This window comes from Vipera ursinii (assembly GCF_947247035.1).
Source record: "Vipera ursinii genome assembly, chromosome: 1".
Taxonomy (NCBI): Eukaryota; Metazoa; Chordata; class Lepidosauria; order Squamata; family Viperidae; genus Vipera; species Vipera ursinii.
In genome coordinates, this window is record NC_139512.1 from 280,596,255 (window position 1) to 280,622,420 (window position 26,166).

General features: G+C 36.7%; 1 protein-coding gene across 1 annotated transcript in view; it reads right to left on the bottom strand.

Moving 5' to 3' along the window:
- PDE10A (phosphodiesterase 10A) overlaps positions 1–26,166 on the bottom strand; it is a gene marked incomplete at its 3' end in the record, with an annotated part of 143,835 nt that overhangs the window by 70,097 nt on the left and 47,572 nt on the right. The window contains exons 2-4 of the mRNA XM_083366377.1: positions 18,303–18,431; positions 1,862–1,890; positions 833–953 (exon numbers count right to left, since the gene is read on the bottom strand). Of these exons, the coding sequence (XP_083222503.1) occupies positions 833–953; positions 1,862–1,890; positions 18,303–18,431 (279 nt within the window). The remainder of the gene's footprint in view (positions 1–832; positions 954–1,861; positions 1,891–18,302; positions 18,432–26,166) is intronic.

A 26,166-nucleotide genomic window follows, 5' to 3' on the forward strand; every position in this document is an offset into this window, starting at 1 on the left:
CCAGTACCACATTTGGGCCACATGTGATCAACCCCAGGAACTGGTTTCCAAAGTCTTGTTGGCTCTGACTTCCAGCTGCTGCTGCTTAATGCCAGGCTGACCTACAATTAAGCTCACCTCATCCACTATTTGATAGTGGGCGAGACCGTTGACCTGGCTTATATCCTAAATGTGGTGTTAACTACAACTCCAGGGCAGGGATGGATGTGTGGCTGCTTTTCATTCATGAGTTTCTGACGGGCCTCCAGGGGGCCTGTCCCCAATATCACCAGTCATGAGACCTCTTTGTGAGGCTGGGTCTTAGGGATCAGTGGGGATTGCTGCGGACTTACCTCCTCCCTGCAGTGTAGCTGCATCCCTGCCTGGGCTCCTGGACGCTGTATCTGAGATCCCCAGGCTCAACCTATCTCTGGGCCTGGGTTCCGAGTCAGACAGGCATTCAGGACCATCACGGCAGCCATGAAGCTGGTCTAACTTATTCATGGCCCAACTCAACACATTAGATCCAGTGTTTGCCTTGAGGCAATGACATCTGGATTTGGGGGATATTAACATCAGTCCCCTGCCATGGAAAGATTATTCCCTGTTGGCCCTAGAGTTCTCTGCAGCTGCTCTCGTCATGGGAAAGCTCCTCAGAATGGGGATGCTGCAATAGTCCTTGGTCTCATTGATTTCTTAGTAGTTTTCAGTACCACTGACCCTGGTACCCTGAACAGGTTCCAGGCCTTTTTTTTTCCCCATAGGTGAAGCTTTATGAAGATATTCTATGAATTGACACATCCTCAAACCAATGCATAGATTCTAGTTCCAAATATAAAAGGTATTTTCTTACCTATCTGAATGATGGTGCTCAGTTCATACAAGAGCAGTTGATTGTTCCCTGCTGTATCTATTCGTTTCTCTAAATGGCTGTTCAGGTCATACACCATTCCTTCCATATCAGAATTCTGGTACTATGGGAAATAAGGATACATTTCAAAACATCCTATGAATAAATAATTACATGGCACTTATGAGGAACAATAAGTTATTTTATAAATGAAAAATTCGGCTGAAAAAAACATTGAATGTTTAGACAAAAGAGAAAGCTGAATCACAAGAACCTATTTTTCTAGACAGTTTATCAGTATCAATTTCCTATGGACTAGATCCAGGTTAAATCATTTTTTTCCCGTACTGAAATCAACTGTACGTTAGTCATAGCTGAATGCTCTGCATACAAATTGTTCCAGAGTCAATTCTCAACATCAGAGGGCAAAGCAAGGCAATACAATTTTCTAATTATACCAGTTGGAGTAAATAATTCTGTATTGAACTCACTGAAATGTATATCTGATTTAAGGCAGCTTCCTATATTTCTAAAAATATATAATTAGTATATTTTGGAAATGTTGATAGGCTAAAGTAGTGACTCCTATATTCCATAGAAAATAAAAAGAAACTGATAATGTTGGATACATCATCTCTTTCCAACCAATTATTTTCTTCCTAGTACAGAATACAGATAAAGGACCACCTGGTTGTCTACTTTCCATTTCTGTTCTGCTACTGCTCTGCACATTAAAAGTTAAGAGAGGAATAACCCAGGCTCACTCCTTTTGGGACCACAATTGCTTCCAGGAGCTTTGGGAAGTTTTGTGCCTTTGGATATTGAAAGAGATCGTGTAGATCAGTCATTTAGAAACTTGATAAATTACCCAAAATTGGGTAAAAGTGTTTTTTGTTTGGGAATGATATACAAACCATTATCAAGCACAACAGGGGCATTTAAATTGACTTAAAGGTTTCCACATGTACAGGCAGTCCTCAACTAACAATCAGTCACTTAATGAGAACTGAGGCATAATGTTATAGTACTTACCCTGCTGACATGCTTAGGAGCTGAATCCTCTGTTGGAAAAGAAAGAAAAGAAATGGATGCTCTTAATACACTTCAAATCATTTCAGAGAATAGGAAAAGAACCAGTTTCTATTTTAAAAAAAATCAAAGTTGCACAATTATTCTGACACTTTCTTCCATATTTAACAGAAATTGAAACAGAAGATTTTCAGCTCCTAGTTTAATTGCACATGTTACTTTACATTATAACATTAACTGAAGAATAAGTCTATTCAGTTAATTGGTAAAACTAATTTATTATGCAGAGTACTCCTTCACATGTGTCAAGTAGCTGTCAGATCTTTTAAAAAAAACCCTACTCTGAACCAGTTTAACATGACTAAAGATACTTAGAAACTACTATAACTACATATTCTACCAAGTTGTTCTTAAGTGCCCTTAGAATTTTGATAAAAAATACTAGCATTTCTTTTGGTGAGAAGAAACAGTAGTTTACCAATTGTGTTTGAAAGTTAGTTTTCGTAAGATTATCATTTAAATGTTGGTCATAATTACTTCAGATGTGATATGCTAACTATAAGAAATAGAGGCAGAACATATGACACAACTCAACAATTGCAGTGCTTCATCATCCCACTCTACTGGATAGGGAATGGGATGGGATGGGATGGGATGGGATGGGATGGGATGGGATGGGATGGGATGGGATGGGATAGAATAGAATAGAATAGAATAGAATAGAATAGAATAGAATAGAATAGAATAGAATAGAATAGAATAGAATAGAATAGAATAGAATAGAATAGAATAGAATAGAATAGAATAGACCTTGGAGGTCTTCTAGTCCAATTCCCTGCTTAGGCAGTAAACCCTATATCCGTGGTACCGAACCTATGACATGCTTGCCACAGGTGGCACACCCAGCCCTCTCTGTAGGCACACACATCATTGCCCCAGTCCTAGGCCTTCAGCTGGGTTTTATAAAACCTTTTCACTTTAGGCCTCCACTGCCGTTTGCAAAAAAAAAGGTTCAATCAATCAATCAATTTCAACTTCTCGCAGGAAAAAAAAAGATCTCACAAAGTTGGAATTGACTGATTGAACTTTTTAGTCCCACTCAGTTTGCTGTTACCACCACAGCCATGCTCACCCAATGCACCACGCCCACCCAATGGGCCACGTCCACCCAGCACCCGACGATACATAAGTGGGTTTTGAGTTGAAGTTTGGGCACTCAGTCTCTAAAGGGTTCACCGTCACTGCCCTATACCATTTCAGACAAATGGTTGTCCAATCTCTTCTTTAAAACTTCCAGTGTTGGAGCATTCACAACTTCTATGTAATCATACAGATATAAAATTTGCATTCCTGTTTCTCTCAGATTTTGGTGCTATCTGATTCAATGTTCATTAGACTACAGACAAAACCATGTGAAAGCAATGAATGGAAGTCACATTTGTATTGTAGGATGCACTAAAGATGTATTTTCTCATAAATTCATGTTTCTCTCTTTTGGTCTCTCTTTTTACCATATTGGAATGGATGGATCACCATAGCACTTAATCCAGACCATGACAATAGATTCAATAAGATCCACTTAGATTTTTATTTGAACAGTAATAATTTCTACCAACATTCTAATAATATATAGTATAAAATAATCAACCTATCAGCTCATATTTCTTTTTAAGCAAGAAGCCCAGAGTGGACATATTTGGCACTTCTGTAAATGTACAGACATTTGAGTGAGTTATAAAAGATAATATTTTTCTGAATATTGGTAGGAAAAGTCACATTCATACCATAAGCTCACTACAGTTACTTAGTTTGGAAGTAAGGAGTTTTTGGAGTTCCAGTTGTTAATATGATCAGCACTATGACTGCCAAAGATAAACAAAAATATTTTTTGTTTTGCATTTCATGCATATATCTGTAACAAAGGATTAAAAACTGGATTATATATTCCAGGAAATAACACAGCTTTTTGCATGTGTACTGTGAATTCTTATAATATTTCATAATGTCTAGTATATCTAGAATAAAAAAAGTATTAAGAATGTGAAAAACTGATGATTTCATGGGTTGTAATGTAATGTTATACTGAATGTTGTGTTTTCTTTTTCACACAGACTGCAAATGCAAAACTCTGCACTGTGTGTGCATTACAGATAATGTTGTCATGCTGTTTAGACTGGTTGCCAAGTCTGTAGGTTAGGTTGCTTTCTTTGTCTTTTGAATTTTATAGAAAACTGCCAAATGAAAATAGGTGCACCGTTCATGTGCATTACAAGGAAGTTTGTAGTATACATAAGATGAAATGTGTATTTTTTGCCTACAAACCCAACAAATACATTGTGACTCAGAGGTTTGCTCACACCGTGGTTAATTGAAATGCAGTACACCAAACCAAAAACAAAGTCCCTCAATTTTTCTGTACCATTTTCTCTCTTACTCTCACATCTCCATTGCTCCATTTCATTGTCCTCATGCAAAATCTACATACAGATCAAAATGCTGCAGATACAGTACAGTAAAATAAATTGGTTCCACCTCAGTAAAGAAGTGACACAAAGCATATAATATATGCAAAAGTCAAGGCATAGTATATATTGTGGGAAGCTGGACTAAAAGAAGATAAGCAAGATTTTAAAACTGGAGGAACATCAATAATCTGTACTAGGTTGATGACATGACAGTATTCTTATCATTAAACATGCAAATGAAAGTGATTGTAGCCAAGGAGCACAGTAAAAACACGAGACCAATTGTACAAAGATAGTAGAGTGGTAAAATACTTCGGCTTCTTAGGATTCCAGCAATCAAGATATATGCCACCAATTAGCACTTGATAGAGTATTTATGAAAACCTTGAAAAGATATTTGGATGCTGTGACTTGTCTATACCTACAAAATCAGAATTGTACAATTCTGTGTACAATTATCGTGACATTCCATGGAAGCAGATGGATCATCCTGAAAAAAAAACTATCTATGTTGATACCAATTTGATGATATATAATCAGTCAAATTTTGTTTGATAATACCTTTGATCTGAAATACATAGGACAATATCAATTCCAAAAACTTTTAAGAGTTTCTTAAACTCTTTTTCAGCTCTCTGCCTGAGAATGAATATTTTAGCTGCTACTGATATATATCTTATCTTCCATCCTCTTTAAGTAAACAGTATATGATAATATTAGGAATGTTAAATTGCACTAACTATTGCTAAAATTCCTTCCTCAAAATGTAATACTATGCTATTCACACATCTCCTAAGAGCACAGCAGGTAACCCATATCTTGTACTCAATCAAATTTTTCTCTAATTAACAAAATTCAGAAATTGGTGGTGGGAAAAGACAAAGGAATATTGGCAAAAACTGGAAGATCAAAGATAGCTGGTTAATAACCATCTCTGGAATAGAGATAGAAGATTTTAATAACTGTCCTGCTGGCTCACATTAAACTCCATATCAGCCCAGCATTTTATTTCTCACGAATAACCCACAGAAGCCTGTGAGTTGTTCACCAACAGGGTGAGGTAATACCCCTTTCCCATAGTTATCCCTTTGCAACTTCTTTATAAATATGCTGTTCCAAGCCTGAAGATAGCATTGGCTTTTCAAGATTGAATATTCCCCCAAAGCTTGTTCTCCATGCTTTATTCAGTCTCTTTAGTGGCCATCACCACCATATAAAAGGCTAAGAGTTAAAGCGATTAAAAATAGTTTCACAATTCTCTTCAACTTAGTCTTTCAAAGAAAATTATTGAATTATTCAAATGTGGGAGAAGAGATTATAACAAGGTTAGAATGTTAGAATGGTTGCACAGAACTCTGAGCAAAAAACAAAAATGAATTTGTCCGTAGCCTTACCGGGCTATTATAATGCTAAGGATTACCTAGCTATATTTTAATCAAGACAAATATTTTCAGACAGAACATAGCTGAAAAGTTTCTTAATGCCACATTTAGCAGCATTGTACAGCTCCGATAAGTTAGTTCTGAGTCTTATTTGGCAGATTGTGTACACAGACGTTGTTATCAGCCTGAATCAGTCCACTACAGGATTAAAATCACTTTTTTCACTGATAGTTCACACAGGTTACAGTCTGCAATCTGCTACCCTGGTGCAGTGTGCATTGGTAAATAGACGGTTTGGGGCTTGCTTTTTGACCCCCAGCCAGCTTCTATACCTAAGGAAGGAACAGAACTTACAGCATTCCAGCTTTTAGAGCAGGATCTTTAATCTCTACATCACATTGGCTCCTGTATGGACAGATAGACCTTGACTTACAGCACAACAGGGACTGGAATTTCCATTGCTAACCAAGATGGTTGTTAAGTGAGTCACATCCAGTTTTACCACTCTTTCGCCACGGTTGTTAAAGTGAAGCTGTTTAGTGAATCACATGGTCATTAAATGAATCCAGCTTACTTCATTGACTTTGCTTGTTGGAAGCCAGCTGGGAAGGTAGCAAATAGTGATCACATGACCCCAGGATGTTGCAACTGTCATAAATACATATCTGCAAACTATGATCATGTGACTGGGGGATGAATGAATGGTCATAAAGTAGAGGATTACTGTATACGTACTGTACACCTATGTTTATATGAATGTATATTTAGCATATAGAGAGAGAATTTTATGTACAAACAGACAGATATATAATTTTGTATATGTATTACACATAACACAATTATGTATTGTAGAATGAAATTAGACTTCAGGGGCTAGAATAATAGTGATGGGAGTTTCAAGTTACTGAGAACTGGTGCTTCACAGGCCAGCTGAGGTCTAAGGATTTGGCTCAGTAACATAAGAACAAATTGTAACAATCTCTGTGTCTGTTTTCACTATACTGTAAAAAAAAATTGGAATAGTTTCAAACCCAATGCAAACTATTGCTTCTTTTTTGTTTGCCCTTTGCAAGCAAACATCCCTGTGAGTTGTATATCTGTGTGTATGTGCACGCGCACACACTTTTTACGTGTAAATATTCAAATTTTCTTTTTATTGCTGTTATTTTTGCAAACTACCTGAATGAAAAGCACAAACCTGAATTATAATCCAACAATTGAAGAACAATTAAAGTAGTCCCCTGTGAATTTTCTATTTGCACCATTAATCTATCATGGAATAGAACACATATTGTTTTACGGGATCTTTTTCTTGTTTCCATGCTCTTTAAGTATCCTGCAAAACAAACAGACTTTTGCTGAACTCTATGGTGCAATCCTTAACATCTGCAGTGAAGTCAAGACTGAATAGTTCCCTCTCATTTCAGACCAGCTGAGAAGAGAAACAAAAGAAAACACCCCTTGAGAATTGTCTGCTAACGTCAATAAGGGTAAGGGGATCATTAGCAATAGAAATGATATGTTACCACATGGGAGACAGCAGTGATCCAACATGGAGCAGATTTACGTCAAGGGAACTTTTCATTCTCTCTGAAGGAACCCTGCTGTAACTACAACATGCATACATTTGTACTAAAGTCACATTTTATTTATTGTACTCTAGGGACTAAAAGCATTGCACTAAAAAAAAACCTTCAAGTGTCCTCAAGACAAATATGAAGATGAGAAAACTTACAAAAATGTATTTCTTTCTCTTTTCTAGGAATTGCTGGTAGTCATATTCTTTCTTCTAACAAAGGTTTATACTATATATATAAAACAGTGGAAAATTCAGAAGACTGCAAGTCATCCAGGACCCTATGAAAATTCATAATGAGGCAGACTGTCTACGTGATAAATGCCTTGTCTGGAAGTATCTTAAATCTCCTGCTACTCAAGCCGCACAACATAAACCAGTTTTCATGCAGTCTTAAAAAATAAATGTATGGAAGAGGATTTCATTTTGCTTGCCACATATTCACCCCATCTCGCACTGCCTGCAAGATTGTATGCACTGTCTTTGATATATGAACAGTTTATGATGAGTTTATGATGAAAACAGTAGTGTTTCCACAGTGTGAGCTACAATAATTGATCGCTTGTTTAAGCAAGTCCAGCAATACTGTCATCCAAATGTAAGTCAGATAATGCATCTCCAACTTCCAACATCATAAGCCATGTTAGATAGGACCAATGTGAGCTACAATTTAACTACTTTTAGAGGGACATTTATTGCTTATATTTGGCCTAAAAGTTCTGTAGTTGCAGTTTCTTTCACCAACTGGTGCATCACAATCATGCATGCTCTGAGAATCTCTAGTTCAAAATATTTAACTGATGAGCATCACTACAAGACGAAATTTCTCAGGATTCAATAGTCTTAAATAAATTGCATGTGAAACTGGTTAGAGAGCTGGATGGATACATAGAGGGTGTTTATAGGCTACAGCTATTCTCTGCATATAGTCACACGGTACCTCAATGCACACCTATAAAAAAATGCTTGTTGAGGGGGAGGAAAGATAAGGATGAATCTATTAAGACTTGTGATCTTCTTCTACTCACCCAATATTTTTAAGACTGATAAAACAAATAACTTTCATCATTGCCTTGACCATAAAGGAAAATCTGACTTTTGTGCCCATTTTTCTTCCACCAGTTTTCAAGTTGACTAGTCTTTAAGTACTTCTTAATTAACAGACAAAACTTCAAACCTTTAACACCAGAAGGGGAGGAAGTTCTCAATTCCTAGTTGAGTTCAGAATTCAGAATAAAACAGCTTAATTCTAACAATTAAAATTAAAGTAGTCAAGAAAAACTTCAGTGTTATAAGTACGCAAAATACCAAAGCTAAATGCTGATTTCTCCAGATTCTAATTAATGCATACACTAAAGACTATTGTTTTCTATTCCTACATTTGATTGCTAGTCTAATTGCTGGTTGCTCTTTTCTCATTGTTTTAAAATAGGAGTAAAAAAGATTGTTCTGTGCCAGAACCCTTGAGAATACACTTATGTTCGTCTTTGACATTCTCACCTGATTCTGAATAACACAACTTTTATTTGGGGATATAAGACAATATTTCAGTTTTGAGATAAAATGATGTTCTTATGCATTGCATATGTTTCAGAAATATTGATCAAGTACCATTTCACCAAAAGCCAAAGTATTGTTGCAATAATATCGTAATTGGGTATTCTTTTTGTATTTTTTTCAAGACTCTTTCACGATAAACATTGTAAATGAATAAGCACAGTTGCAGTGTACCACTTCAATCCCAAAGCAAGCTCTTTAAATTACAAGAGCAGAAAACATCTCCAGGTAAATAGTAATACCAGTCTTCAGTATGAAATAAAATGGGATTGATAAGCCAGATACATACATTTTCTTTTCCAATTAGGTAGAAGGCTTTCTAGTGAGATCTTCATTTTTTTTACTATTTCTGAATATTAAAAAATGGAATGTATAGCTCTGATATTTATGTATTGCTAATCTTTTCTACTTTGGATAAAGGAGAATCAAGTGGCCACTGGAGTTGGACAGTAATATATTTGAATAAATATAAATAAATAAATAATGAAGCAAAGAGGAAAGATTAGACATTAGGAGACGTAAAGGTTGGAAATAAATATAGGAGATCCACAAAATATTAGTGTTTAAAGCTCCAGGCTAGAAACCAGGAAACTGAGTTACTCCTCAGGCATGAAGGCCAACTAAGTGACTTTCCAACAGTCACTATCTCTCAACACAAGTCACCTCAGAGGGTTGTTGTTGGTGGTGGTAAAATAGGAGGAGGAAGGAGTATGAGGTATATTTGCTGCCTTGAGTTATTTATAAAATTGATAAAGGCAGGATAATAAAAATCAGATAAGTAAATGACCTTAAATGCGATGGATATTTACATTTTGAGGCATTTCTTTTGATGGATTTTTATTCATTTTTAAAATTTAATAAGCAGTTCACCTTTTCAAATTATATTTAATCAGTCACAATAATATCCCACATTGATAACCACTTGCAGATCCTATGTAGGAATAAACTGTACAGGGCAGCCTATTTTTCTATGTAGCTGTGCATATTATTTGAAAAGGGGGGGCAAAATACCATACCAATTTCTGAGCTTCATTTCTTTTCTTTTACAAGAAATAATAGACACATGGAAACAATTCTGCCCTAATGGACTGGGACCAGAGATGAATTGAAAAAGCTTAGAGTAGAAGTAGGCTATTCTGAAAATTGGTGGCATGACTTCCTAGCATTCTCAAATGGGACAGCACATAAACCAGTTTTAAATTAGGATTAACTAGTTAAAAATAATTTCTTTCCACAAATCTCTGTACCTCAGAATGAGACAACTTTACCCATTGCAGCCTTAATTCACTCTTCCCCAATCTATTAAGAGCAGCCTTAACCAACAAAAAAAAGTCACCTGCATCCTAGAACCTTAATTTGTTCCCTTCTTGGCTATGGCTGCCTCTTCTGAACCCAAAATGCTTTTTAGAAGTAAGACAATATAATGGAAGAGGAAGATGAGGACAATGATGACAGCAGACAAGAGAATTCTATGACTATCTTATAGGTATCACTATAATGACTGGTTAGAACATGCAGTGTAATGGTACTCAAATAGCTATGATGTGACTCTATAAATTAAGCAAGAATTCTTTGCAGTTTCAATCCTGAGAACAGAAAGTGTCTGAAAGAAGAATATGGACTTCAAATTATTCTTGACCATCATACTCAGCAAAAACATTGTCATGGATTTTTCTTTCTTTATTAATAGAAAGGAACTTTCAGATAAAAAGTGAACCAGTGATCTCTGATGCACTCAGGATAACTCTGAATGCTTCTACACCTAAAGTAGTTATCATATGGACTAGGAATTTTCACAAATGTCTTACTTGGAATTGGGGGAAATTTTCTGCACTCAGAGCATTTGTGGAAACTATTATTGAAGGTTGAACACATAATATAAAAATTAATTCAAATAATAACAGCAACCTATTACCACTCTATGGTGAAAAACTATAGAACCATTAATTTCTCATGCAATAGATGAGCTGTTAGAGGTACAAAAGAACTCTCATTAAATGACTATTAGGTCATTATAGGCCAGCTCACTATAAATTTGGAATCTCTCAGATTATAGAATGGACAGAAAGGTATTCTTGGACCTACAGCAAAATTACCTTTCAGAAATTTAGCAACTATGCAAGGCGCTGTCCTTGAAATGATTTGTTTTATATCCATTGACCAAATATTACTTAAAATGTCCAATTTTGCATTTTAAAAGAAATAAAGAATATTTGAATTTTTCTTCTTGGGTCTTTTCTTAATGGAGAATGGAGAGAAATATAGTGATATATAGATGGAATAAATACATATGGTCAGTTTTTATTCACTTGAAATATCTTTTGGGTCTAATTTTTAAAGATTTTAACTTAAATTTAGCAAAAAAAGAGTACCATAATAAATTGTACAAAATGTTGCTTGCTATAGTATGAAACTCTAAAACTCTTAAACTTTCAGCTTTATACTATTTTTTTTAAACACGCACCTCCCACATACACACACATGGGGACAATCCTACCTCTAGCAAAGATACTCTCTGAAATATTCATTATGAAGATCAAAATGCAAATGCCAAGTAGGTGTTTGCAGCAAATCCTCTCCTGCAGCATACAACTAGACTTGCCACTGTGAAATATAGTAGGAAACTACATATGAGTCAGCTAAAAATCAGTTACTCAGATTACTTATTGTCTGCCAAAATGATCAGTTCTCATGCTAAAGGGAAGGGGGGCTATTAACAGTAGGAAATGTTCCCTAATTTCAATCCTAAGGGTTTAGATTTTTATTTGCAATGATGTCCTACCACTTCCTTTATGAATAACTTCCTGATCTGAAACCAAGCCATTCTAAGGAGAAGATATAATTTATTTTAAATGGTTTTGTTTTGATGCCTTTATAAAAATTCACCTCTTCTGTTAGATATGTGTCTGGTCTAGTATAGGAAGTCTTTGGGTTGTGTCTGTTTCTGAATAGACTAATGAATAGAAATACTTATCATCCTGTGATGGATAAAGTTTTGAGAGCAGATGACTATATAAGTAAATAAAAACCAAGTGAAATACAAAATAATGTTTTAAAAATTAAACTAAGAAAGCTCTCAAAATAAAAGCATCTACTCACACAGGTTTTAAAAACTGAAGGTGTTTGAAAGTTTCAGAAGTTATATAAAAGACCTCGGTGAACAAAAAACTTTAGTTCATATAGAAAAGACCACAGGGAAAAAAGGAAGAGAAAAATATTGTACATTCTGGTTGACATTATATTCCCATAAAACATCCTCCTATTAAAAGTAATATTTTTTTTAAAAAAAGAAATAGGGGTTTATGGAAAGAATTATAATCTTTTATTTAGGGTGGGAACCACTGGGGGCCAGTGCATTTTTATGTCAGTGAATTCTAACAGGTATCTTAAAACATCAGAATAAAGAAGTTAATTCTGTTCACATTCCAGTCAAAAGAAGACAGCTCCTTTCTCCACTTTTTACTATTGAATTCACCCATAGTACTGTGAGTATACTCTTAATAGCCTTACTATCACTGTTTTGTTCTAGTCACATGCCTTACAAAAGGAAAGGGAACTGCTTAGTCAGAAAAAAAATACAGAGTAGTGTTTTTTTATACATGCTCTCTGTTTAGCCAATATATTGGGGGTGGGATCCCGGCTGGAATAATATAAATGATATTTTTGAAATTAGAATGAATAGAAAACTGGGAAAAAAGTATCACAGAATACTGGTGCCATTATTTGTTTATTTAACAGTATTTTTACATCTTCCTCGTGTCAATGGCCAGTGGAAAGAAACAAGCCAAGAAATCAGAGGAAGAGTGCTGGCATGCAAGCCATAAACAAGGAGACGGATTGCTATGTCTCGCTTCCCAGACAGGTCTGTGAGGAACTGCTGAAAAGTAGGAGGTATGTATAAGCAACCAGCAAGATCACATTATCTTGCATGCCACAAGAAGAGAGGAGGTGATGTATACTGATTAATGTGTTGGGCTGGACAACGAAATCCCAGGTTCAAGTCTACTCACAGCCATAAAAATTTGCATTGGTGAAAAATGAGTAGGGCTATATATGTTGCCTTCAGCTTCTGAATAAATGGGGAGGGGGGAAGAGAGTCAAGAGTGGCAGTGCTCCCTGACCTCTTTTGAGTTGATCTAACTATTTGTGTGCATTATACCAGGGCTTTTCAACCTTTTCACCCATTGTACCACTTTGAGGATATGGCAACATCCGAGTACCACCAGTTGCCTAGCAAGTTGTCAAAAACTTGGATAACCAAAAAAAAAGAGGAAAAAAGTGATGAAGTACAGGTAGTCCTCAACTTACAAGAGTACACTTAGTGACTGTTCGAAGTTACAATGGCACTGAAAAAAGTGCCCCCCAAGCCACAGCTGAGCAAGACACCTGCCTGCCCACCCGGCGGCGCTCTTCCTCCTGTCCAAGGTTTTCATTGTTGTGAGCATTTCTGTTGAGGATTGGCAGGAGAACTGGGGAAGGGGGGGTGTTTGGTTTTTATTCCCCCCCCTCTGCTGGGTGGTTGCTGCAGGTTTTGGTCACTTCACATGACCCTGGGACACTGTGACCATCATAAATAAGAATCAGTTGCCAAGCATTTGAATATAAATCACAAGACCCTGGAGATGCTGTAACATTCCAGCTGATTGGTGCTTCTTCTGGGCTCAGCAGAAGCACCAGGATTAGCGCCGAGCTCCAGCTGGAGCCTGGCGCTGATCCTGGCGCTTCCACTCAGCCCTGGCAGCCCTGCAGCTCCAGCATCTCTCGCTCAGGCTTGTGCGCCACTGCCACCAGTTCAGTTCATTCCCCTCCCACGCTACCACTTTTCTAGGATGGTCGCGTACCACCTGCCAGGTGCCCGTGTACCACAGGTGGTACCCGTACCACTGGTTATACAGAAGGGAGAGAAAGATGTTTTTCGGTGTTTCCTCAGGGACTGAGGAACTTACTTGAAAGGGTGGCTCTCTCTCTCTTATGAATGAAATAAGCCAGTGAATAGACTTCACATGGAATCACAGCAGCAGATAACAAGCCTTGCCAAAAAAAATGGCTAACACTTTCTATTAAGAAAGAAGATCTGCCTCAGCCTAAGTTTTTCCTCTCGGTGTTATTATTGCTGAAAGTTTATCAAAAGTCAGTACTTCCCATAACTATCTCCTCACCCAAGAATCACTGGAGAAATGGAACCCTTCTAATTCATTAAATATCACAGGCAAGCAAACTATTGCATGTATAATAGGATGAACTTTAAGCCTTTAGTTAATTGAAATGTGATGCTGATCAATCAAGACACTGAAAGAACCACAATGCAGTTAGGAAACATGAAGGAAGGAAAGACAGATTTCTAATTAACTTTTATGTCATGCTCATTTCATCTAGATAAGCAATCCACAGCTCAGATAGGTACCACTGAGCCAGCCTATAGGTCTCATTCAACTTTTTTTTTAAAATGCTAATTTTGATTCATTCTTTCAATGCAAAACTGACACTGCAGTGTAGAATATCAATGTGTACCTTGAGAGATAAAGAAACCCTTTGATTCGACTTTTAATTCAACCAGATGGATTTCTACATTTAGAATGTATATGCACTAAAATGCAATTGTGTACACTTTTCCAAACTTTGCTTTTCTGATTGAAATGTGCATGAAAATTCATATAATTGCTAATATTTAGAAAAGGGCACATTAGAGAGAACTGATAATGTGCATACAAACTCAATACAATTTTATGAACCTTTTTCAAATTACAATTTCATATCAAAATGGAATAAAGCTAACTTTGAAACTCATGAAAAATTGATTAACTGGTGAAATTAATTTAGGCTAATTTGTCCTCTCATCTTATATATTACCTTGTATTACTGATATAATGGAAAAATTGCACTATTAAAATGGGAAAAAAAACACTTTTGCAACTAAAAACTAAATGTATAATGAATTTATTTTCATAATGAAAGATGAGGTCATAAAATGATTGATACTGCTATATTTAACATGCTATATTTAAAACCAACTAAAACCATCCCAAAGAAAAAGAAATGCAAGAAAGCAAAATGGCTATTTGAGGAAGCTTTGCAAATAGCTGAGGAAAGGAGGGAAGCGAAAGGCAAGGGAGAAAAAGAAAGATACACCCAATTGAATGCAGAATTCCAGAGAATAGCTAGAAGAGATAAGAATGCCTTCTTAAATGAACAGTGCAAAGAAATGGAAGAAAACAATAGAATAGGGAGGACTAGAGATCTCTTCAAGAAAATTTGAGAGATGAAGGGAACGTTTCATGCAAAAATGGGCATGATAAAGGACCAAAATGGCAGGGACCTAACAGAGGCAGAAGAGATTAAGAAAAGATGGCAAAATTACAAAGAAGAACTATACAAGAATGAGCTTAACGTCCCTGATAACCACGATGAGGTAGTCACTGACCTCGAGCCGGACATCCTAGAATGTGAAGTGAAGTGGGCCTTAGAAAAGCTGAGCAACAACAAAGCTAGTGGAGGTGACAGTATGAGCTATTCAAAATCTTAAAAGACGATGCAGTAAAAGTGCTACACTCAATTTGCCAGCAAATTTGGAAAACTCAACAGTGGCCACAGGATTGGAAAGATCAGTTTACTTTCCAATTCCAAAGAAAGGCAGTGCCAAAGAATGTTCAAACTATCACACCATTCAAATTATATTATATAGTGATTCACGTTTATCTTTTAGGATGTACATTAACCTGTCCATCTCGGCACAACAGAGAATCTTATTTATTATCAAATGATCAGGAGGAATATCTGGGTCCTTCCACAGTTGTGCAAAAGCCATCCTCGCTGCTGTTGAAACATGAACAAATATATACCAATCTCTTTTATCAATATTAACCGGTCTCATACCCAATAAATAGAGGTCTGGCTGCATAGGGAAGCTCACGCCTGTTATTTCCAACAACCACTGTTGATTTTTTTTCCAATACCATCTGGCATATGAACAGGTCCACCACTGGTGGAAGAAGGTACCCTTGGCTGAACAACATTTCCAGCATCTGTTAGAGGATACTGGAAACATTTTAGCGATTCTAACAGGGGGGAGATACCAACGATAGATCATTTTATAAAACTTTTCCTTAAAAGAGGAGGATAGAGTCAGTTTCATGGTCTTATTCCATAAGTTCTGCCATGTATCAAGTTGTATTGTCCTCCCAATATTTCTTCCCCAGGCAACCATCGTGTCTTCTACATTCTCTTCTGCCATATAACTGGACAGAAGAAGATTGTATGCATTAGAAATAAATTTTCTTTGACTACCCAAAAGTAGTTTATCAACTGTTTGTAATTGAAGAGCAATACCATACTCCTGTTTGTCTCTGGCAGTTCTAATTTGTATTTGGGCATAAGACCACCAATCTATGTTGAATCCTCTAATTTGGAGGCCAGCTCTGGATCTAAGTCTCCCATCCTCATCCAACAAATCGCCATAGGTCCAATTTCTCTTTATACTATGTACAGTCAGGAGGGTCACCGCTTCCAACGAAGATACCCATTTGGGGATCTGGATATATATGTGTTTTTAACCGCCTCCCAAACCCTTTGTAAATTTCCTCTATTGTAATGAGTAGTAAAATATTTAGATTGCTTATCCTTCTGTGGCCACAGAAAAGAATGCCAACCTCGCTGCAAGTCATACCGTTCAAGTGTCAAAATACGTTTCCTTGAAAGAGTCACCCAGTCTTTTATCCAAACCAGGGAAGAGGCTTGGTAACAAAGCTCCCACACAGGGAGCCCCAAGCCGCCCTTTGTTTTATGCTCCTGCAACCTTTTCCTTTTTATACGGGGTTTTTTCCTTTGCCAAATAAATTTACCCAAAATTTGGTCTAATTTCCTAAAAAAAAATTCCCCAACCTTGCAGGAGCCGTTTTGTATGGCTTAAAAGAAGGTTCAATTTAGGAGATGAGCGATGAGATCGCTTACCTAGCCTTGCCTATTTAACTTATATGCAGAGTACATCATGAGAAAGGCAGAGAGTTCCAGAAGAACATCTACTTCTGCTTCATTGACTATGCTAAAGCCTTTGATTGTGTGGATCACAACAAATTGTGGCAAGTTCTTAAAGAGATGGGCATACCAGACCATCTTATATGTCTCTTGAGAAACCTATATGCAGGTCAAGAAGCAACAGTGAGAACTGGACACAGAACCACCAATTGGTTCAAAATTGGGAAAGGAGTCTGGCAAGGCTGTATATTGTCACCCTGCCTATTTAACTTATATGCAGAGCACATCATGAGAAAGGCAGGGCTAGATGAATCAAAAGTTGGAATTAAGATTGCCGGAAGAAATATCAACAACCTAAGATATGCAGATGATACCACTCTAATGGCAGAAAGTGAAGAAGAACTAAAGAGCCTCTTGTTGCGGGTGAAGAAGAAGAGTGCAAAAGTTGGGTTGAAACTTAACATTAAGAAAACCAAGATCATGGCATCTGCCCCTCTCAATTCCTGGCAAATAGATGGGGAAGAAATGGAGGTAGTGACAGATTTTATTTTCCTGGGCTCCAAGATCACTGCAGATGGGGACTGTAGCCAAGAAATTAAGAGACACTTGCTCCTGGGGAGGAAAGCAATGGCAAACCTAGACAGCACACTAAAAAGCAGAGACATCACCCTGTCAACAAAAGTGCATATAATCAAGGCTATGGTCTTCCCAGTTGCAATGTATGGCAGTGAAAGTTGGACCATAAGAAAGGCTGAGCATCAAAGAATTGAGGCTTTTGAACTATGGTGCTGGAGAAGACTCCTGCTAGTTCCTTGGACTGCAAGGCGATCAAACCAGTCAGTCCTAGAGGAGATCAACCTTGACTGCTCTTTAGAAGGCCTGATCCTGATGTTGAAACTCAAATACTTTGGCCACCTGATGAGAAGGAAGGACTCACTGGAGAAGAGCCTAATGCGGGGAAAGATTGAGGGCAATAGAAGAAAGGGATGACGGAGAATGAGGTGGCTGGATGGAGTCACTGAAGCAGTAGGCGTGAGCTTAAATGGACTCCAGAAGATGGTAGAGGACAGGAAGGCCTGGAGGAACGTTGTCCATGGGGTCGCGATGGGTCGGACACAACTTTGCAGCTAACAACGACAACAACATTTAAAATGCTAGTTCTTGTATTACAAGAAGGTCTGGCAAAAATATGGAGAACTTGTGTGGTTCCATAATAAAGGCAACAAGTGGTCAGCATTGCTCCTATTCTGCTACAGCTCTAAGGAAAGCTCCAGGAGCTGTAGCTGGGATTTTGAACAGTTATCTCAAATAGTAATAGTGTGTGTGTGTGTGTGTGTGTGTTTGTGTGTGTATGTATGTAGAAGGGGGTTTATAAGCATACCATTTTTTTAAGTTAATGATGTGCAGTTACAAAAGTAAAAATATAAATACATTCCAAGTGCAGACAACAATAAACATTTGTCCAGAGGTTTTCAAAGTTAATAAGAATGTACCTTTCTCTTTATTTTGTTTCCGTTGTAGCCATTTTTCCACCGTTTCAGCACCAACACTCTCTAACACAAATTCATCCAGTACCTGAGGGTGAAGAGAAAGATAGGCCTTCACTTTTTCATCTGTCAAACCTGCAAAAGAGAACATTATTGTTTATACCATTACTATTTCAAGGGAAAACGTAACAAGAAAAATATCAAAATTAGAAATTAGCTCTATTGTGCTAGGAACATCTCAGGAAAGGCTTTACAATGCTTAATTCAAAGGCCATAAAGAGATAAAATAAGACACACTCAGCAAACAGAATGCTACACGGAAGATTATTAAGGGATAATTATGAATGAGAAATGTCTATGGAGATTCTCAATCATCCAGGTCATGGTTGTCCCAAAGGTGCTTTTTCCAAAAGGCAACTAGACGTTCTGGCTTTTTTTTTTCTTCGAAAACATTTTACTTCTCATTCAAAAAGCTTCTTCAGTTCAGTTCTTCAGAAAGAACAAAAAAGAAAAAGAAAGAAAATCCAGTTGCCTTTTGGAAAAAGCACCTTTGGGATATGAATGATAAACCTAGTTTAAGCAACCTGAAGCGTTTCATACAAAAAGCAATATGATGGCATGTAGAGAGCCAAGGATTTGAAGGATTTGAAACTGCATTTATGTTAACCACACAAGCAAAAGATTTTCATATAGCAAAAAAGAAGAGGAAATCTAAGTTGAAACATCAACAAACTCAATATTAGAAAATACGGTATGTTAAATTGGAAACAGGCACAGTGAAACATTGTACAGTAAAGTCATCTGTTATTGATTTCTGACATATATGAATCCAAATAAATTTTAAATACATATATGAAAATAACAGAAAAATCAAAGAAAACTAAGTATTAAGAGTGCCATAATTTCATCCCCACCCATTTTACAACTTATACACATTGTTGCCTGTTCACACAGACTGAAGATCTGAAAATACACACAAGTAGGTTAAAAGCACTTCTGATTCTGAGAGGCAACTAAAGCTGAGAAAATAGAGTCTGCAGTCACAACAGAATAGTGTCCAGTGGCAGCACATGGAGGCATAAAGTGAGGCAATATGTGGTCGCAGGGACCATTCTACCTTGGTGGAGCAGTGGGCTAATGCCTCCTTAAGTAACACCAGCTGCCTGCAATGAGTGCAGGTTCGCATCCCACCAGGCTCAAGGTTGACTCAGCCTTCCATCCTTCCGAGGTAGGTAAAATGAGGACCCAGATTGTTGGGGGCAATAAGCTGACTTTGTAATAATGCCGCTGGGGGGGGGCGAAAGCCCTAATAAGCGGGCATATACATAGAATGAAGGCTATTGCTAAGCACATTGATTTGTGCTTAGATTGTAAGCCGCCCTGAGTCTTCGGAGAAGGGCGGGATATAAATGGGATTTAAAAAAAACAAAAATGTCCCCACTACAAGTAAAATCCAAGACACTGAGATAAACACACCAACAGTCCGCACCTTATGACCACAAAAGAGCCCCAAACTTATGTTGCTAAGAGAGGCAGTTGTTAAGTGAGTTTTGTCCCATTTTACAACCTTTCTTGCCCCAACTGTTAAGTGAATCACTGCAGTTATTAAATTAGTAACATGGTTGTTAAGTGACTGGCTTCCCTATTGATTTTGCTTGTCAGGTCTGGTACATGAGCCCAGGACACTGCAGTCATCATAAATATGAGCCAGTTGCCAAGCATCCAAATTCTGATCACTTGACCGTGTGAATGCTGCATCTGTTGTTAAGTGTGAAAAATGATCATAAATCACTTTTGTCAGTGCACTATAACTTCAAACAATCACTAAATGAATGTAAGTCATTTGCAAGTCAGGGACTATCTGTAGTAGATGTTAACTAGAAGAGTAAGTTTTAAAAGAAAAAATTAGGCATGGTTTGTATTACATCACAAAGCTGCAATTATTTATTGAAAAGAAAGAATTGTAAAGCTAATGGCTTTGATGATTAAGGATAAGGAAAGCAGTAAACCTTGTGAACTCTAAAGCTTCCTCCTTCCATTATGTATTCAAGATGGACAGTGATTAATATTTATATGTTATATGTAAGGGTGTAGGACTGTACATATGTTGTATATAGGATGTTTAAATGTGTGTTATGTATGTGTACACTTTTAGAGCAAGCAACTAAATTTCATTTTTAATGTGTACCATTGTCCCCACAGTAAAAAATGACAATAAAGGTTATCTATCTATCTATCTATCCATCTATCTATCTATCTATCTATTTATTATAAGAGTGATAACATAAAGAAAAACTCCATTTTTTGCAGCACATAACAAAATTGTAAGTTAAAAAATGCCAAGTTCCACTGAGGTATTTCCAGATTCAGTCAGAAAGACAATGTCATGATTAGTGATAACATACAAAGCTGGAAAGTGATAATCAAGTGGTCAAATTGCTGCTTTTGTTAAAAAGAATAATAGTTTATTAAATTTATATGTCACATGACTTCCAAAGACTCTGAACGTTTGTTGATCCTAAATGGTTTAAATGTAGTTTTGCAGTTCAAAAATGAAACATACAATAGTACTGTATGCTGCAAGCATAAATGTTTGCTATATGTTAGTGCAGCATGGCTCCTTCTGCTTCTTTGCTTCTCCGGACTAAATGAATGAATGAATGAATATTATAATAATAATAATAATAATAATAATAATAATAATAATAATAATAATAATAATAATAATAATAATAATAATAATAATAATAATGTTGGAAGGGACCTTGGAGGTCATCTAGTCCAACCCCCTGCTAAGGCAGGAAACCCTATACCATTTCAGACAAATGGCTGCCCAGTCTCTTCTTAAAAACTTCCAGTGTTGGAGCATTCCCCACTTCTGGAGGCAGGTTGTTCCACAGGTTAATTGTTCTAACTGTCAGGAAGTTTCTCCTTAGTTCTAGGTTGCTTCTCTCCTTGACTAGTTTCCATCTATTGCTTCTTGTCCTGCTTTCAGGTGCTTTGGAGAATAGCTTGACTCCCTCTTCTTTGTGGCAGCCCCTGAGATATTGGAACACTGCTATCATGTCACCCCTCACCCTTCTCTTCGTTAAACTACACATACCCAATTCCAGCAACTGTTCCCTATATGTTTTAGCCTCCAGTCCCCCAATCATCTTTGTTGCTCTTCTCTGTACCCTTTCTAGAGTCTCGACATCTTTTTTACATCGTGGTGACCAAAACTGGATGCAGTATTCCAGGTTTGGCCTTACCAAAGCATTGTAAAGTGGTATTAGTACTTCACTTGATCTTGATTCTATCCCTCTGTTAATGCAGCCTAGCACTGTGTTGGCTTTTTTGGCAGCTGCAGCACACTGCTGGCTCATATTGAAGTGATTGTCTACTAAGACTCCAAGATCCCTTTCACAGTTACTACTATTGAGCAAGGTACCACCTATACTATACCTATGCATTTGATTTTTCCTGCCTAAATGTAGAACCTTACTTTTTTCACCATTGAATTTCATTTTGTTAGATAGTGCCCAGTGTTCGAGTCTGTCCAGATCCTTCTGTATCTTAAGCCTATCTTCTGGAGTATTGGCTATTCCTGCCAGTTTGGTGTCATCCAAATCATTAATGAAGATATTGAAGAGCACTGGGCCCAGAACAGAGCCCTGGGGCACCCCACTACACACTTCCTTCCATGTAGATGCGGTTCCATTGAGGACCACACGCTGAGTACGGCCTGTCAGCCAGCTACGAATCCATCTGGTGGTAATGCTATCTAACCCACATTTTTCTATGAATGAATGAATACATGAATAAATAAATAAATAAATAAACCCCTTAAGTCAAGCTTTACTCCTGTGATTAGGACATGAATTATGTCCATATAGGAGCTTCTTTTGTCAACAATGAAAAAACTATCCACTGCTGCCTTTTTTGACTTCCCCATGTAATCCTCAGATTTCCTGGTGGTCTCCTGTATATTAACTGGGTTTGATCCCGCTGACCCTCACTAATATCAGCCCAGACAGCTATGTACTGCCACCTGGCGTGACATCTTCCATAGAAAACAGGATCAAAAATAGCTCCTAACAGATTTCAGAACATTAGAAAAGAGTCTCACACGTAATTTGAAAAACGTCCCAAAGCTTATCTACTTTTTCTCTACATGCCAAGATTGATCCTTGCTCATTCATACATGAAATGAATTCCATCTTCAGCAAAAATTCCATTTATAACTTTAAAAATACAGTTAACTGTAAGGAAAAGACACAAGGAAGAAGAAAATGGAACCATGGTAATGCCCATACTTTAGAGACAACCATACTTATGAGGTTGTAGCCTGAATGTACAAGGAAAAAAAAGGAAGAAATTACATGGGAAGATTTTTACTGCAAAAATCAGAGTGGATAGCTAGGAAACAAATCAGTTTTGTTAAGTAACATGGTAGAACATTGAGCACATAATTGAACTCCTCTTTAAAACAGGAATAGCACTGACATTTTTGTTTTCCTCTTGGTAAAAAAAAGGAGACAATACATTGGCATTCTGCAGGATAAATATGACTTGTTATAAAGAATATTTTTTCTTTCAGTAAGGTGCTGGCTTCCCTCCCAATACTGCAATTCCTATGCCAAAATGCAAAGCCTGAGAAAATTCAGTAAAGCACATTCTTTACAAACTGATTTTCAGTGATATGTTCCTTTAATTATCCCATTTCACAAACTAATTTATACTTTTTATCAGGAAATGTGTCTACCAATGACTAAAATTTGCTAGAATATGCCTGCATTTCGTATATCATAAAATTTAAACTATCTCTTTAAAACAGTAAAGAAACCATAAACAAAGGCAGCCATGCCAGTACCAATTTGATCAAATAGATAAATAAAAGCAATAATTATACCCTGAGAGATATGAGATTTAAGCAGAAAATGTTTAATATAGGCAAAAGAATTTCATTTTTGATGAGCATCTTTCTCACCCTTACTTATATCCAACTGATGTCCGTGTACTTCGTTGTTCATAATAATACAGGATCACAATCACTAAGTTTAAATCAAGTAGTATTATCAAAACACTACAAAGCAGCAGCTTGCATTTCTCTTAAAACTTTATGAGCTTTGATATACAATATTTTTTAAAAAATTAGTTCACCAGAAAAATATTCCTACCTTTGTAACTAGCATGATACAAATATTTTTCAAAGACGTATCGGAAACAAGTACATCAAATTGCCTAGAGGGAGTAAGTTACATGTTTTTACAAACAAAAAACACTCTGCATATAAAAGTGTTAATTAGTTCTGCTGGGGACCGCAATGACAACTATAATAACGCCTTAACTACTGCTTCTCAGTGAGAGTATATGGGAGATAAACATTTTTTTTACATTAGCAGTGTGAATAATGTTCATTACCGTCATCACTGTGTTTCCAAACTATTGGAAGGATTTCTTATGTGTTAGATATTTTGCAGCAACCATATACAGTAAAAATGATGAGTTCGTTTACTCTCATAGGATATACTATATAATCTTAAAACTACCCTGCTAAAGAACAATAATAAGATTTGAATGAGGAATTCCTCAATTCACAGACTCAGTTTATATATACTGTAAGAGATTATACATGTATGCAGGTGTGTATTTGTGTCACAAGTTCACACATTTTTCACCTCACATTACAGCAGCATCTGGATACTAGAAGTTAGTACAAGGATCCTCACTTAATGGCTATTTGTTTTATAACTATATAAAATTATAACAGCCACAAAATGGATGTTTTGTAGCCCATAAATAGTCTTGCTGCCCCCATGGTCACATGACTGCATGTCAGTGGGACAGCTTTATGACCCATCATGGTATTTTGTGATCACATGACTGCAGTTCAATTGAATGGGTTTGCTTAACAACCACTGCAAAAAAAAGGCTGGAAAATTACTTCTGGTCATGGATGTCTATCAGGCACAAAATACTAGATTCATACATGAAGATTTAAATTAACCGATTTATTGCTAAAAGCCTATGCACAGAAATTTAGTCAGATTAATGGTCAGCACCCAGACAGAATTGGAAAAGCAGTAAAGGCATTCAAAGAGGGTTGGACTTCATTCTTTTGTGGTTACATAACAATTCTAAACTGATGCCTTGTTTAACCCCCTCCCTCTCTCTCTGCCAGTCTCTCTCCTACAGTGCCTCAGCTTGCAACAGCAATGACTTACGACTATAAGGCCAGGCTCAATTACAGTCATAAATTGAGAACTACCCATATTCAGAATGCTGTGATCATAGCCATTATACATTCCTCACAATATTCGCTATTCAGGAAGAGTGAATGATAGCAGAATTGTTCCTTACCTCTCACCAATACAAGATTCCATCAATAAGGAATTGCATTTCTATAATAGCTTTTTAAGGCACTCAGATATTTGTTTGCATTGTATTGCATGCTTCAGATACTAATATCATTAAATGGATTCTTCCTTTGTTCAAAAATTAGAATTCAAAACAACAATTTTGTAATATTCTTTTCAAGTCATTTTTGTTGCTGTTGGTATTACTCATTCAAATATAAAGGAATGCACTGCAACAAAGATGATATATGGCGTGAAAGCCAGCTGGATGACTTTAGGCCAATCATTCTCTTTCCCAGATCAACATACTTCATAGAGTTGTTGTTGTGGGAAAAATTTGGAGGAAGGATTATTAAGTATGTTTATTGCAAGGATATATATATATATATTAAATATGTATATGTATGTGGTGAAGGATCCAAGAAAGGAAAAATAATTGAGAAAGTGAGAAGGGATATATAAATATTTATTTCAACCCTGAGCTACAAATATTCTCCCTTATCTGTGCAGTATCTTAGCTGTTCCTAACACAACACTGTTCTAGACAGAAAGAACTGACATTGTTTCTGGAATCTGTTGGAGCCACTTTCCCAGGTTAGGAGCCATAGCCCAAAATGCTCCTACCATCACTGGACCACTTTGGGCTTATTTTCCATGAGCAGCTGCATAGCATAATGGTTAGAGTGCCACTCTGACACATGAGACCTGGATTCAAGGCCTGGATGGTACCTACCTTAGGCAAAGGCCGTCTAACACCTCACCTTCTTATGTCAGACATGAGAGAGAGAGACATACTAAGAGAGTCATGTCAGCTTCAGTGTTGTCAGAGTAACAAGGTCTGTCCCAGATTTGGGGGAATCAGGACAATTTAATGATAAATGGGGTATTGGAACAAATCGTACAGGATAACAATAACAGTAAGGATAAAAAACTGTGCATTCCATAATAACTAGAGTTATATAAAGTGTTTAAAAAAGTTTTGCCAAAATCTGTTTTGCATCTTCTACCTTTTTTAATCTATAATGTTTTCATTTTAACTTTGTTCTTAGCTCTTTTTTAACTTGGGGGGGGTTATGCTTTTATACCATTTTTTATATTTTTATTGTAAACTACCTAGAGTCACTTATATGAGATGTTGTTGTTGTTGTTAGTTGCGAAGTCGTGTCCGACCCATCGTGACCCCATGGACAACGTTCCTCCAGGCCTTCCTGTCCTCTACCATGTGAAATGAGTGATGTGAGATGACTGCTGTATATATGTTATAAATGAATAAATAAGTACATATATACGTACATATGTACATATATATTTTAAAATCACATTCCAGTTCACTCTGAGAATGGCCAAAAAATATCACTATTTCTAACAATGTTAAAGTTGTTCTGAGAAGAGCACTGAATAAATTCCTTATCCATATGCCATTCTGCATGTATGGGAAGATAGAAAAAATATAAATTTATGGAGCAGAAACAAAATAAATAGTAATAATACACTCCACTTAAGGATTTGTTTCAGACCCAATTCAGCAGTTC